The sequence below is a fragment of the Ochotona princeps genome, chromosome 3 (assembly GCF_030435755.1).
Source record: "Ochotona princeps isolate mOchPri1 chromosome 3, mOchPri1.hap1, whole genome shotgun sequence".
In the NCBI taxonomy this organism is placed as follows: domain Eukaryota; kingdom Metazoa; phylum Chordata; class Mammalia; order Lagomorpha; family Ochotonidae; genus Ochotona; species Ochotona princeps.
In genome coordinates, this window is record NC_080834.1 from 33069304 (window position 1) to 33084115 (window position 14812).

General features: G+C 48.8%; 1 protein-coding gene and 1 long non-coding RNA gene across 2 annotated transcripts in view; one reads left to right on the plus strand and one right to left on the minus strand.

Moving 5' to 3' along the window:
* Positions 1-9123: 9123 nt before the first annotated feature.
* On the minus strand, positions 9124-11522 carry LOC131479802 (uncharacterized). The gene is made up of 3 exons (XR_009245101.1): positions 11304-11522; positions 10608-10686; positions 9124-9290 (listed from the first exon to the last, which is right to left on the minus strand). It is a non-coding gene; the product is annotated as an uncharacterized LOC131479802 (long non-coding RNA).
* Positions 11523-13531: 2009 nt separating this feature from the next.
* Positions 13532-14812, plus strand: part of RCAN1 (regulator of calcineurin 1) — a 78923-nt gene continuing 77642 nt past the window's right edge. Inside the window, exon 1 of the mRNA XM_004594122.3 lies at positions 13532-14272. Within this exon, the coding sequence (XP_004594179.2) occupies positions 14033-14272 (240 nt within the window). The 5' untranslated portion in view covers positions 13532-14032. The remainder of the gene's footprint in view (positions 14273-14812) is intronic.

A 14812-nucleotide genomic window follows, 5' to 3' on the forward strand; every position in this document is an offset into this window, starting at 1 on the left:
CCTAGCTTAGACAATCACCACCCCAGCTCACGAACTAACCTGCAGGACTTGTATTTCCACAGGGTTGGGCCCACACTTCCCCCACAGAGTTTACCCCCAGACCAAGTTCTTTCGCATGCTGGTTAGTGTCTTGACCCTGCCAAATGTGACCAGTCCACTATTCCACCACCTAGTCAACTAATGGTACCTAACCCTGTCAGACAGGCCCCCATCCTTAGCTTTGGTGTGGACTGGTGTGTGGCAGTCAGCTCAATGCTAACAACCCATCTCAGGATTTGTAATTTGGCTGGTGATGCAGTCTGGCACAAATAGATCTTATGGACACTCCCCTCCAAACCTTTAGGTCTCAGTCCCCACGCTTGCCTGAAGTTTCATGACCCTGTTACTGGGAATCGCCCAGAATTCATCTCTCACCTACACAAAAGCTGGCCTTATTCATGGGTGTATCTGAGCAGCAATTTCATCTCGTAAAAACCCCAGAGCTCACCACTGCGCAGTCAGCAGGCAGAGCCTGGCACCATTTGGTGCACTGGCCACCCAAAGCCAAAGACTTGGTCCCTGCCTTTAGGCAGTGGCTTTGGCCTGAGTCCCTAGCCTTGGATCCGGCCCGGCAGGGGCACCCCCACAGCCACCACACTGCGGGGAGCCGCAAGCCACCCCCAACTCCAAGGCCCAGACCCCTCCCAGACTCTGCTGCTTCATTCTGTCTCCAGGAGCCAGACAATAACCTCTCTTGGGAACACTGCCATTTAACAACGAAAAGAAGTACACGCTGGGTACCAGTCCCTGTGTTCTTCTAAAAAGTTTTCTGTTTACAAGCTGGATTAATACTTTGCACATTTTGAAGGGGTACCACACAACTTTTCAACACCCAGGCAGTGTCTGACACTCAGCCTTCCTGTTTCCTGCCCTTTTCTTAATGCTTGAAGCATGCAAGCAGCTCTCTTGCGATTCTTCCTGCAGGAACTTTCTGTCATCAGGATCTGTGGTCACCTCCCAATGCTGTGACTTCCACTCAACTTTGATTTAATGCTTGTTTTCCCACCCCTTCATCTCCCAACCTCATCCTTCCTAAGTCAAATAATTATTCATTATTCTAATTTATTATAGTTACAGTGTGTTGATTAATAAAAGTAAAGCCACCATCATAATTTAAATTCAGTTTATAGATCTATAGACCTCCACAGAGGAGGGACAACATATGATATTTTGTCTTTGAGTCCTTCTTTTGTAAGCAAATAAATAAAGGCTCATCAGACAGGGTCCAAGGACAAAACGGCTAAAAATGGAGTGACTATGGCCAACCAGCAGAACTATTTGGGGGCCACAGAGACAACTCAGGAAATTAAAAAAAATTTTTTTTTTTTTTACCAAATTAAGACTGCAAAGAGATACAGAACGATACAGTAATAATTTAAGAAAACTCTCAGAACTGGAAGAGAGAACAAAGAAGTTCTTAAAGAGTGAATACATGATTACTCTACTCATCAAAGCAGACAGGAAGTTGAGGTGTATGCAGGTTTGGGGTTGGGATGGGGTGGGAGGAATTAGCAAGGAGTGAGGTGGATGTACCCTCACTTGATGTGGTTGGCCATGGGCCTAAGCTTACATATTATATTGTTTCCTTTGTTTACAATTTATTCAAATGGCAAAGTGACTGGTGGGAAGAGAGACAGTCTCCATTCACAGGCCCACTCCCCCGATGGTCACAGCAGCCAGGTCTGGGCCAGGCAGAGGGCAGGAGTCGGTCATTTCATGAGATTCCCACATGGGTGGCAGAGGTCCAAATGTTTCAAATGCTATGTTCTCGGACATGTTTGCAGGGAGCTGGATCCCAAGCTGAATTCCCCAGGGACTCAAATTTTGCACTCCAACATGGCTTACCATATCACAAGCACTGGTTTAGCCTGACAGGACTTGGTGACTGTGTGTCTGGAGCAGGTGGGTCTTTGGGAACAGTCCCAGGGCTTCCGGGCTTCTTCTCCAGGAATTAACAGGTGATGATTATATGTCAGAACACAGCGGATCAACAGATCTGATAGGCACTTCAGCCTTTTGAATTGGGAAGTGTTCTTGAGATATTAGCCCGTGTTCCTGAGCCCAGTCGAGCCCAGGAAGCCCTACAACCAGAAGGCACCACCCAGGACTCAGGGAAGACCTGGTGGAGGCAGCCTTCCCACCAGAGCTGGACAGGAAGATGTCACCAGGTGCACAGAGGCCCCTAGAGCAACACCTGCAGCTCTGGGAGATGTAGGTTAACACGACTCCCCTTACCTTTTCTGCTTCTAGAAAAAAAAATTGTTATTATGGATTCCAAAACTCCAGAAAAAGGACCTCCATATTGTATGACCTAGTTTAGAACTAAACTAATCCTCACTAAAATTTGTAAGTGCTCTACAGAGCTGCCTGCTAAGAAATGATAGATATTTCTAAAGAAAACGTAGAAGGTGTTGCTATTATGTCGCGGATTAAGCCACCCTCTTTGATGTTGGTATCCAAAATGGGTGTTGGTCCACGTCCTGGCTGCTCCATTTCCAGTCAAGCTCACTATTAATGCGCCTGAGAAAGCAACAGAGGATGGCACAAGTGCCTGGGCCCCTGCACTCATGTGCGAGACCTGGAAGAAGCTCCTGGCTCCTGGCTTAAACCTGGCCCTGATATGGCTTTGATGGTCATTTGACAGCTGGACCAACAGCTAGATCTCTCTCTCTCTCTGTCGCTCTCTAACTCTGTCTTTAAAATAAATAAGTATTTTTTAAAAGAAAGAAAAAGTTGAGCTGGACAAGAATAGGGTGGAGCCACACCTCTCCACCGTGGCTAGAACATCTACCAGCTGGGTTATACGATTTTAGCCTTGGTGGTTAAAATAAATCAACAAACCTAGCCTGCCCTCTCAGCTCTGGATGACACTTCCCAGTGAGTAAGAGAGCAGCTGGCCTCTGCCAGAAACATGTCCTATGATAAGTAAATTTTGCAAACAGAAGTTTGGAAAGCTTTCTGCCATTAAGAGATTTTATTGACAAAAACTGGCTTGTGACATCTATAAAAACCCTCATATATCAACTTTGAAACTTGGAAGCACCATTCTCTCAGACGCCAAAAGGTTTTTAAGGGACTCTGTGGGTTTTTAAACCCACTGTGAAACTCATAAGACGAACAGCTGTCGATGAATTTGCAAGAACGTCTCATTGACATCATGCAGCATGGAAATTCACTAACCACACAGCAACACCAAGAGTAAAAATAATGTGTCACACTGGTCTGTTGGGTGGATGGGATTGAAAGGTGAATAGTGTGAGTTTAGTCAGCACAGCACACAGAGCTGCAGCATGATTCACCACCATCTTCCCCAAGGGTGACACTTGCTTAATCCTATTCATCTTACACACAAAGATATTGCTAATAAATAATCGAGAGTTGCACGTGAGTTTTGAGAAATAAAACTTTTTTTGGTGAATCAAAGATATTCACTTATCTTTTACATATATTTTTATAAATTCATTTTATCTTCAATGATGTTCACATAGTTAAGAAGGAGGCGTGTCTACATGGACCAACTGTTAGGATGAGGAGGTTCAAGGAATAGGGGAAAGTGGATGAAACAACTTCTTTCAATCTCCTTTTTTCTTCCTGTATCTGGAGAAAATGGGGGAGAGATAGGGAGAGGGCCACTCCCAGCAACTCAAATGCATCAGTGCCTGGGGATGGGGGACAGTGTCCCCAAAGTGAAGCATGTTTCAAGGGTATTGCTAAAGTGGTTTTGATAGTCCTGGGATGCCATTGACCTCCTTGCCCCAAAGTTGAGGAGATCCTTTCAAGGCCCACCGGCTGATACAGTCTACCTTAGAAAGCCTCCACTTGCCCAGATACTCTCTGTCAAAGCTTGGCTGGGAGAACTGTCCAACTTATTCTGCCTTCCATGGCTTCAATGCATGAGTTGTCTCATCCTCCGTGTGCACCCAGCCACACTGTACACTGCATAGGCTTTAACAACTGAGGAGACCCAGTTCTGACACATGCACTCCACGGTTAGACCACATATCATGTGATTTTCACCACAGTTGGAGTTCTGAGTCCAGTGGTCCAGTTGGAGGGTCCCCTGAGAAACCTCACCAGATGTGGCTCCAGACCTGACTCTGTGTATGCTAGCCAGTCCATTACCCACATCAGTCTATTCACACACTGGTGGTTGTAGTCACCTGATTAGTTCTGTCCTTAGCCTCATTTCATATGCAAACCAATGGATCCTGCAGACCAGCCTAACCTTGCCCACCACAAACTCAGCCCTCACACACACCAGCAGGAATTGAATAGTCCAGTTGGAGCAACCTCAGGCAACCCCCACCAGTCTCACCCCCAGTCATGCTTCCTGCACATGACAGTGTGTGCAGCAGACAAATTCAGTGCATCCCACATCTCATTCAGCTCTTGCATGCATCAATGGGTGTTGGAGCCTAGCTCAACTGGGCCAACCCCTAGTATCTAACCAACACTTCTACCAGCAGTGCCCGTGCCTGCCCAGCCACGCCCACTCCCAGCCCTGGATCCCACCTGTGGGAGCTTCAATCAGAGAGATGCCCACAATTTCCCTATGAGGCCCACTCTCAGCCCCAGATCTTGCACTTTCCAGGTGGTTCTGAAGTCTAGCCTGACAGAACTTGCCCCCAGTCCCAGCATCTGCTAATTGAGCTGCAGCAAAGCCCAGCCAGCCTACACTTAACTCTGGCTCAATGCTTTAACCAGTGAATACAGTAACAGTCCAGCCTGGCTTTCCCCCTAACCCAGCTCACATGCAAGGCAGCAGGTTTTATAGCCCTGCCCAGCCTTGTCTGCCCTCAGTCCCAGTTTTCACACTTAACAGCAGGAGCAATGGTCCAACAGGGGAGTCCTCACAGCCCCCTACCAGGCTCCCTCTCCTTGCCCTCGGATAATATGTGTGCTGGTGGATATTGTGGCCCAGTCTGGCATGTCTAAACTCACCTCACCTCAGCATTCATTGGTGGGTGCTAAAGCATGGTTATGCCCTATCTGTCCCCAATCTCTGTCAGGATACAGTCCCTACAGGTAAGCGCAAAAACCAAGGCTGGGAGCAGCCAAGACCAGACAAGATTACAGTACCTATCGGCATATGAGCGGGTCAGGTCTGGGGGCTGGCCAGGCTGGGCTAGTTCATAACACCCCCTGGCAGATGTGAGAACCAGGATGGAGTACAGGACAAGCTGGGTTGGGCTGCAGCATCAGCCAGTTCACACTAGGGCTGGGACTAGAGACTGGCTGGGCTGAATTAGACTGCGTTTATCTCCAAGGGCACCCTCCATGGCCAAGATGTTGTATACTGGTTTGAGCAGTGAGCGGGATAAGAACCTGGCCTTCCCTAAGCTTCAAGTCAAGATGAAAGAAGGAAGGAAGCCCATTTGCACTTACGTTTATCTTCAATCCCTCCTACTTTTAAATTCCCCAGCCTATTCATGCTTAATGCGGCAAGTCACATATATTATTACAAAGTCGAGTGTTTTAAGTGTACATCATGTAGTCTAGGCAATATGAAATGTATGCGCCATGTGTGCAGGCATCCTACCTGGCATGACGGCAGCTATCCTGGCCATAGCTCCTGTCTTGCCATGGGATGGTGCTGGCTGTCATCTGCAGCCCTACGAATCCTTACCATCCCCTCCCACTATTACCTGAAGTGTTGGAATTTCCTGAGAAAGCCCCAGTGCATTCTACTTACTCAAGGGCCACCTTCTCTTCACAAAACCCCTCTTCTTCTACTGCGTGGTGTGTGGATCTTCTTGCTTTGTGGCTGCCCAAGACCACACTTATGTCTTACGTCCCTAACAAAGCACACTGTGCTGCCAGATTAACCTGCCTCTTTCTGTAGTTTCAATGCATCTTTTGCTTTTGGTAGCTGGGTCTTCTCTGGGTTCTTTTGAAATAATATTCGACATAGTATACAGTATATGTTAGCATTAACATGTGTTATAATATTATACACATGCCATATGGATAGTATATTTTCTTATATCCATTAGTATAGGCATACAAATATAATTCTATGTGAATATTTTGTGCATATATTTGCATAGCACATGCATGCATTTTCAGATTAAATATACAAAGCCATGTGGCATATTGTACTTGTGCTACATGTGTGCATGTGAAACTCTCCTGTAAATCTCTAGTCCAGTAGCTACATTTGTAGACAGTTTTCTTCTCTTGCCTTAAACACAAGACTGCTTTCCTTGTGCTCACTCTCCACTTCCCATTTTACTGAGGAGGTAAAAGGAGCCACAGGGAACTGTGCACATCCCCACCCCCAATATCCCATCACCCCACTGAAGGCAGTGCTGCTCTCTTCCCACGACAATGAATGTTTTCCCTTTTTCCATCAGGGACCCTCCATCTGCTTAGAGGCATCTAACCCTCCACCCATTCCCAAGCTTTGCCTGTAGACTGGATCACATCCACCTGCTTTCAGACTGGTGTTCCTTCTTGCATCTGTATGCAAACCATCTCTTCCCCAATTCTTGTTTCTTCTTCTGGTGGCTGAGCCATTTCTCTGTACAGCACAGCTTCTTGGAAGACTTGCTCAAACTCATTATCTCCAACTTTTTTTTCTCCCATCTGGACTTGCACATCCCATACACCCTGCAGTTTTTATCTTTAAGGTCCATGATGACTTCCAAAGAGAGATATGCAATTGAGCTTTCCACAGCCTTGGACATGGAAGATCCTTCGGTCCTGCAGTAAGCCATGTCTTGCAGGGACTTCCTTGATGGATTTGTAGGTTCTCTGTGCCTCCTTTCCAGCCCTTCTGCTGAGTGATGTCCGAGCCTTGCTGTGCCTCATCTAAGTCCTTAGGCTCTGTTTTTGTCTCTAGGCTACAGGATATTTCAACAACTTCATGGTTCTAGAAACTGTCTAGAGTTAAACCCCCCCAGACGTGTCTCTCCAGCCTTCTCCCCTGCACTCCACCCTCTCCAGCAAACTGCCTTCTTGGCAACTTGCTTGTAAAATCCAAGGAGCCTTATAAATCTTGACTCACCTGAAACGAGCTCCTGATAACTGCTCCCACCCCATCCATCCACAGTTTACTTCATCCAGATTAGAGGAAGCCCCTTCCTGGCTGTATGCTCAGGGCCAAACTTAGAGTCAATCTCAATCACTCTTTGTTTAAGTGTGGCAGATAGAGTAATTGTCCCCCAACTCCCAGAGATGTTCATGCCCTCATCCACAGAATCTGTGACGATGTTACTTTCAGACGTGGCAAAAAGGGCTGTGCAGGTGGAATTGAGTTGAGCATCTTGAAACTGGGAGGGAAGGTGAATTATCCAAGACATCAGTGAAATCATGAGGCTCTGGTTGGATAGGGGCCGGGGTCGGAGTGGGAGGAGATTTGACGATGGAAGCAGACGGCCCATGCTGTGAGACCCTTGTCATGGTCTATGCTGGTGCCCTCTCTCCCTTGCCCTCCCCATTTCTCATTCTTCCTGGTGCATGCCTTTTTTTCCTCCTTAATATCATCTACAACTACATATAGCATTTGCTTATTTTGTTTATCTATTTCCTCTTCTTTCCCACTGTTATCACAGAAAAAAGACTTTAGGATGGTAAAAATTTGTTTTTCAGATTTATTTTTGATTGCTTATATTTTCAAGGTGGAGTTACAGAGAGAAGGCAATACAGAGAGAGATGCACTCCCCAAATGGCTGCAACGTCCAGAGCTGAACTGATCCGAAGTCAGGAGCCACGAGCTTCCTCTAGGTCTCCACATGGGCACAGGGGCTGAAGGACTTGAGCCATCCTCCACTGCCTCCTCAGGCCATAAGCAGGGAACTGGTGTGTGATTGAAGTGGCTGGGATTTGAACCAGTGGCCATATGGCATGCTGGCACTGCAGGTGGAGGATTAGCGACCTCAGCTTCGCTCATGAAGGTTCCTGAGGCCAGACAGCTTTCTCAAGCTGTCTCTGAGCTGTCTGACATCCAAACTTTCTTGCATGAACGAGTTCCAGAGGTTTTGGGTTCTTTGCAAGCAAAAGAATCATACTCACACAAAAGCCACACAAATGTCAACTCACTGGAGGACTTGGCGAAATCAAGAGTCAGTAAATCTTCTTTTCCAAACTTGGAATTCCCAATTCCAATATTCTGCTTCCCCGCCCACTGGTGCCCCAAAACCAAATTTGTAACTACTTTTTGAAATTAAAAAAAAAAAGCCCCAGAAGACCATCAAAAATAACCAAGGTTTCTAAGAGTGGGTTTTTAAGAATGAACGTGGACCATGGGGGGGGGGGGACCCAGTGCCTATAAAACTGTGTCACATAATGCAATGTAATAAGTAAAAAATAAATAATTTTAAAAAATGAACGTGGAGTGGGGAAGGAAATTCCTTGCTCTGAAACTCAAGCAAAGAAAATAGCACTGAATTTTTATTTCTATGTTGTGGGCAGTGACAAAATAGAAATTTTGATAGAGCTATTTGAGGGGTTGGTTCAGCCCCTTCCAATCTTCAAGACCAAGCAGGATGCAATTGCAAGTTATCAGAGTGAGGTTTTCCGCACATGGGCAAATTGGTGCAATCTGACCTGGAGTAAATGAAAGCAGCAGGTCCCAAGAACAAAAACCATGCAACATCGTGTTTGGAATGCATCTTCTCTTATATTCCATAGTTGCCATGGCTACCTGAAGAAAGAATATGAGGAGGAAATGAATGAAAAGTGGTGGGACAGATGAATAAGTTTGTACCCCTTGCCTGTTTAGAAAAATAAAACCTCTAAGAAGTATCCTTTACCTGCTTTGGTTCACTTTGCATTTTGGGTGTCTAAGAGAGCTGGATCAAAACAATTCCTCTGAGCCAATGAAAAAGGGAGATTCTATAATTAGAAAGTATGCATACATCTTTGATTCAATTGCCCCATCCAAGAGCAAAAGAGCTATCCCCTAAACCTCTTGAGACATCTGGGGATAGCCTGCAGTGGGACAGCCTCTGAAAGACGCCTCTCAAGTTGGGCTGACTTCATCCTTTTGAGTATCTGCCTTTATATCCAAGGAGTACAAGGGTACTTCGAAAACAGAATTCAGTGTGGGTAGATTTGGACTCAAGACGCTTTCAGAAATCCATCCATTGTTCCTTCACAATATATATTCCCTATACGTTTTCTGAAACTCCCCCATATGCATGGATTTCAGTGTTGTTACTATTGATGCCACTTGAGCCACCTGCACCCTGTATCAGTGCCTGGTAAAGTCCTGGATCTGCTGTCAATTCCAGCTTCCCGCGCACGTGCACCTGCAAGACAGAAGGTGATGACTTACCTAGGAGACCTAGATGGAATTTCGTGCTCCTGGCTTCAGCTGACCCAATCTTTCTCTCTCCATCTCCTTCAAATAAATGCAAAAAGCCGTTGCATGAAAGAAAACCTATCTTTCCATTCCATTCTCCACCGACTTTCTGGAGTCCTCTGGTATGTTGTGCTAGTTTCTGCCTGTGCTATTGACAGCTCACCTAGCCTCTGTACTCCTCTCCTGGGAGTAACTAGCGTAGGTTGGTGGTAATGGTTAGTGTGACAAAAAGAGCATGGGGCATTGTGATATATTTCCTTAAACTTACAAAGTAGGACAAACATGCCAGTTACTATAGCATCATACTTTCTAAGTGGAAAAAAAACAAGATGGCAGTTTATGGTACAATGTGTCACCAGCAATAAGGCAAGAATCCCGGGCACCCAGGGGGAAGGCTTGACTCTGAGCCCGTGTATCTAAAAGCTTTCTGTCATTCTGCTCAGATAGTTTGAGATCTCTGTTTCCCATGCTTCTCCCAGCACTCTCCCCAGTGTGGCCCTGGAGTCTGAGTGTGTCAATGTTGGAGTCCGGGCCAAAGCCCTCGGACGTCAGGGTGCGAGCTAGTCAACCCCCAGAGAGTGACAAAGAGTCTCACTGGTAATGCAAACAGCAAACAGAGTTTATTGCGCCAGCATGCTGGGGTCGGACCGCACTTGGGGCACGTAGGCCAGCCAAGCCAGGTGGTCAGAACCCGAACAGCCCAAGACAGTAGCTTATGTAGCCCTTTGGGGCTGGGAAATACATCAAAAGTAACAACCTTAGACATGTTCATTGTTTTAGGGCCTTCAGGCACAGGGAGCCTGTTCCATTCCCATACCCACTATCTTTATGGCTCATCCCATTCTCACACTCTTATCTTCCTCCTGTTTTTGGGACTGGAGAAGAACTGTGCCCTTGCCTTCACAAAGTTGCAAGGCAGCAAAGAACAGATTTATTGCTAAAGCGGAATCCTCCCAAAGTCCAGGCACCTCCTAGCCTAGCAAAGTAGCAGTTGTTCAGTACAAAGGAATCTCACACTGCCCAACAATAACATTTTACCCACACTCTAACATCCTCAGCAGCCTCCATGCTAGGGGGTTGTCATCACTGCTTCTTACTGGGAACTTGAACACCTGACCTGTGGCTCTCAGTCCCCCTTCCTGCCTCTCTTCCCTCCTCTTTGCCTCTGTCTTATTTTCACTCTTCTCCTTTTTCTTTCTTTCATTCCTTTCCATTTCCCTGTTTCTGGTTGCCACAAGGGGCGGAGGCAGCACTTGCTTGGCACTTGGGTTAGGCCCTGCTTTGCCAACTTCCACCTGTTTGTTGGTGGCCACCCCATATCCTTGAACCTCAGTCCTTGGAATCTGCAGGAAGAACCACTGGGTGAGAATGATAGGAGAAAGCTTGGTGCCCACCCACCAATATCAGCCAAAGAAGCTGATATTCTCACTGCGACATACAGACACATAACTGGTCTGAATGGTAAGCACAGACATGTCACGCTCTTCACTGCTTGGGGAGGTGGGAGTCCATGCCACCAGGCAATGTTTGATGTGGCCTGTGGCTGAGCAGTGGCAGGTTGCAGGTCAAAGCTAGTTCCTAGGAACTTGGTCTTTCCTGCTTGTCTAAGATTATCCCTTCTTCCCGGACAGTACCGAGTGCCAGCCAAATCGGTTCACACTGGGTGCAGTCGGGGTTTCTGTTTTGTTGATGTGCACTTTCCTCCTTGCTCAATTTGTCCCCACCAGTCTGTGGGCTGTGGGTGGCTCACGGTAAGCCAGCCCTGGCAGAGTCCGCAGGACAGCGACAGCACAAACCCACCCAGCAACCAGCTGCCTTGCCATTGTTGTTCCCAAATGGCCATCTCATCCCCTTTGTCAGCCTTCCCAGAATGTCCTGAGGGTTCTGCAGGCCTAGCCCTGCATTGTGATCCACTCTGCTGTGCTCACCTCATTTCTTGGGCTTTTATCAGAACTCTCACCTTACAGTGCCAGCTTTTATGAGCTAGGACCCATAAGCCATCATCGGTGACTCGTTGTATATTTACGGAGCTGTGCAAACACCACCACAGACAAGGCTAGAGAGAAACCTCTACCTTCTCTGCCGTCGCTCCATAGTTCTTACTCCTTGGCCTCAATCTCCTTCTGACTCTATTGGATTTGCACATGCTGGGCATTTGATAGAAATGAGATAAGAGGTGACCTTTCATGACCTTTTGTGACTGGTTTCTTTCACCCAGCGTGAGGTTTCCAAGGCGCAGAGGTGTTGTGGTCTGAATCAGTATGTCATCATTTATGTTGACAGGTCATGTGATTCCGGTGTTTGGTCTGATCCTGGTGTATGCATTTATCAGATGATGAACTTGTGAACTGTTTCTTTTTTCAGTAACAAAGCTATGGACCTTCATGTACAACCTCTATTTCAGAAAAAAAATTATTCAAAAGCCATAGTGACACAGAGAGAGGGAGAAACAGAAATAAAGAGATCTTCCATCTGCTGAGTCACTCTCCAAATGGCCACAACAGCGAGGAGGGGGCAGGCCGGAGCCAGAAAGTGAGAACTTGGGTTGGGTCTCCTGTGAGTGTAACAAGGATTCAAGTCCTTGGCCATCACCTGGTGTTGCCAGAATGTACTAGCAGAAAGCCGGAGCGGAAGCAGAGTTGCTGGGATTCTAATTGGCATTCTGCCACGGGATGGTGGCATACCCAGCTGCACCTCAACACTGGACCCGAGTACAGGCTTGTGCAGGTACAGGCTTTCATTTCTTTGGGGCAGACATTTAGGAAAAGAACTGCTTCCTCAAAGGCTAACTCTACACTCATTTTCTAAAGCAGCTCTACAGTTTCGCATTCCTGGTTTATGTACATTATGTCGCCCTCACTAGGGACGCGTTACTAATGATCCCAACTGTAGACACAAGGTGGATTTTGTAGTGGACACTTTATAGGAAGCAGTGTGGCCAGACAATTGGCATAGTGGTGAGGCCACTGCTTGGGGCACCCACATCCCAGACTGGCATATCTGGGTGCAGTCCTGACTCTGCTGCCAGTTCTAGCTCCTTGCTAATGGACAAACTGGGAGGCAGCACACGATGGCTCTAGCTTCCAGGTACCTGACACCCTTGCAGAATGCTCCGAGTTCCCAGCTGTGGCTTGGCCCAAAACTAGCAGTTAAAAGTATTGGGGGGAGGTAGGGAGTGAACCAGTAGATGGGAAATCTTTTCGTTGGTATGTTTCTCTCACTTTCAAATAAATAAACAACACTTAAAAAAAGAAACAAAACAGAGAAGCTGGTTCAATGGCTCAATTGAGTAATCCTCTGCATGCAAGTGCTGGCATCCCATCTGAGCACCAGCTTAAGTCCTGGCTGCTCCACTTCGCATCCAGCTCCCTGCTTATGGACTAGGGAAGCAGCAAGAGCATGAACAAAGTCCTTAGGCCTTTGCACCACGTGGGAGACCCCGACTCCTGGCTTTGGATCAGCTCAGCTTTGGCTGATACAGCCATTTAGGGGGATATTTCTGTCTCTCCTTCTCTGTAAACCTGCCCTCTCAACAAAAATAAACAATCTTCAGAAAACAAAAACAGGAAAAAATAGAGGATGCGACATCCTCAGCTGATATCCCATTTAGACGTGTGTGGCTTGGAATCACCATGGAAACAGCTCCTCAGAGGAGATGCAAAATGACATCATTATACACATTTTGGACAATGACATGAAGACTAATACACTGAACTAGGGAAGAAAGTTACTGGCATCCTGGTCACTTTCAATCCTTATTATGACTGCCTGTGACAACATTGGGTTAAGCCAGCAGCTAACTGCTTGCCAAATGGCCACAATGACAGTCCTAACCAGTACTAGTTTTTTTTTTTTTTTAAGATTTTTATTCATTTTATTACAGCCAGATATACACAGAGGAGGAGAGACAGAGAGGAAGATCTTCCGTCTGATGATTCACTCCCCAAGTGAGCTGCAACGGGCCGGGCCGATGCGCGCCAATCCGAAGCCGGGAACCTGGAACCTCTTCCGGGTCTCCCTCGACTGCTTTCCCAGGCCACAAGCAGGGAGCTGGATGGGAAGTGGAGCTGCCGGGATTAGAACAGGTGCCCATATGGGATCCCGGGGCTTTCAAGGCGAGGACTTTAGCCGCTAGGCCACGCCGTCGGGCCCACCAGGACTAGTTTTCGCTTAAATCTCCCACTGTGGTGCGATGTGCCTCCAAATGTCACCACCCGGGCACCACCGAAGTGCTGTCTTCCTAGCTATTATCCCAAGCGCCACCTGGAGCCCTACCAGCTGTCAAAAAGAAAAAAAAAAAAAAAGAATTGAGCCCAGGAGGCCTTTGCCCCTAACCTTCATGGCCGTTGTGAGGCTTCAGGCTTCGGGCGGCAAAGCGAGCATCACGTGATGAAACTCCTGTCCTCTTATTGGTCTCTTCTCTGAGAAGGGCGGGGAAGAACGACCAAGCGGGGACCAGGTTTAAAGGAACCAGGGCGAAATCCTCCGGAGGCCCGCCCCCGCGCTGGGCGGAAGGGGAGCTGCGCGGAGCTTGGGCCCCGCCCGCGCGTCACGGAGGCGGGCAGGGGGCGGGCGCCGGGAAGCCGCCAGGGCGCCGGCAGCCGCGCGCCCCGAGGGAAGCACCGCTGAGGCGGCGGGCCGCGGCGCGGGCTCGAGGGCGCACTGGGGCGCGCGGGCGCGAGCGCGGGGATGGAGGACGGCCTGGCCGGGCCCCGGCTCGGAGTGGCAGCCGCGGCGGCCGAGGCGCGGCCCGGGGTGGTGACGCTGCGGCCCTTCGCGCCCTTCTCGGGGGCCACCGAGAGCGACGAGGGCGGCGGCGACTGGAGCTTCATCGACTGCGAGATGGAGGAGGTGGACCTGCAGGACCTGCCCAGCGCCACCATCGCCTGCCACCTGGACCCGCGCGTGTTCGTGGACGGCCTGTGTCGGGTGAGGCCGTCGCGCGGAGGGCGAACACCTGTTGCGGGAGCCGGCGATGCGGGAAGACGACTCCTCCTCCGGGGGTCGGGAGCGATGCAAGGGTCGGGTGGGCAGCATCCCGCGTCCGTCCGCGTTCCCGCAGCACCTGCTGGGCGCGCGCAGCTCTGGGCTGAGGTGCATTTGGGCTGCTGGCCTTTGACCCGAGTCCCACACGGCTTCCCCACAAAGCTCTTGTGCCCTGAATGGTTAACGGGGTGCGGGCAGGGGAGACCCCAGGCACAAGATCACAGTAGACGTGGAGGAGGGGGAGGCCGCGATGCAGACGAGGTCACCGCCCTGGGGGTCCGTCTGTGTCAGGAGCGCGGACCTGTGGTGGCCGTGGCTCCTTACCCGGACCAGTGCTCCTGGGGGGAGTCGGACTGTGGAGAGAGGGGGCGGTGTTCTGGGCTTGCTGGGAGTTTCATCAGAAGGCTGCTGCCTTGAAATAGGGACACGGAGCATAGTGGGAGTGGATCCCCCGCTGTGGGAGGGTGAGGAGGCAGGGATGTG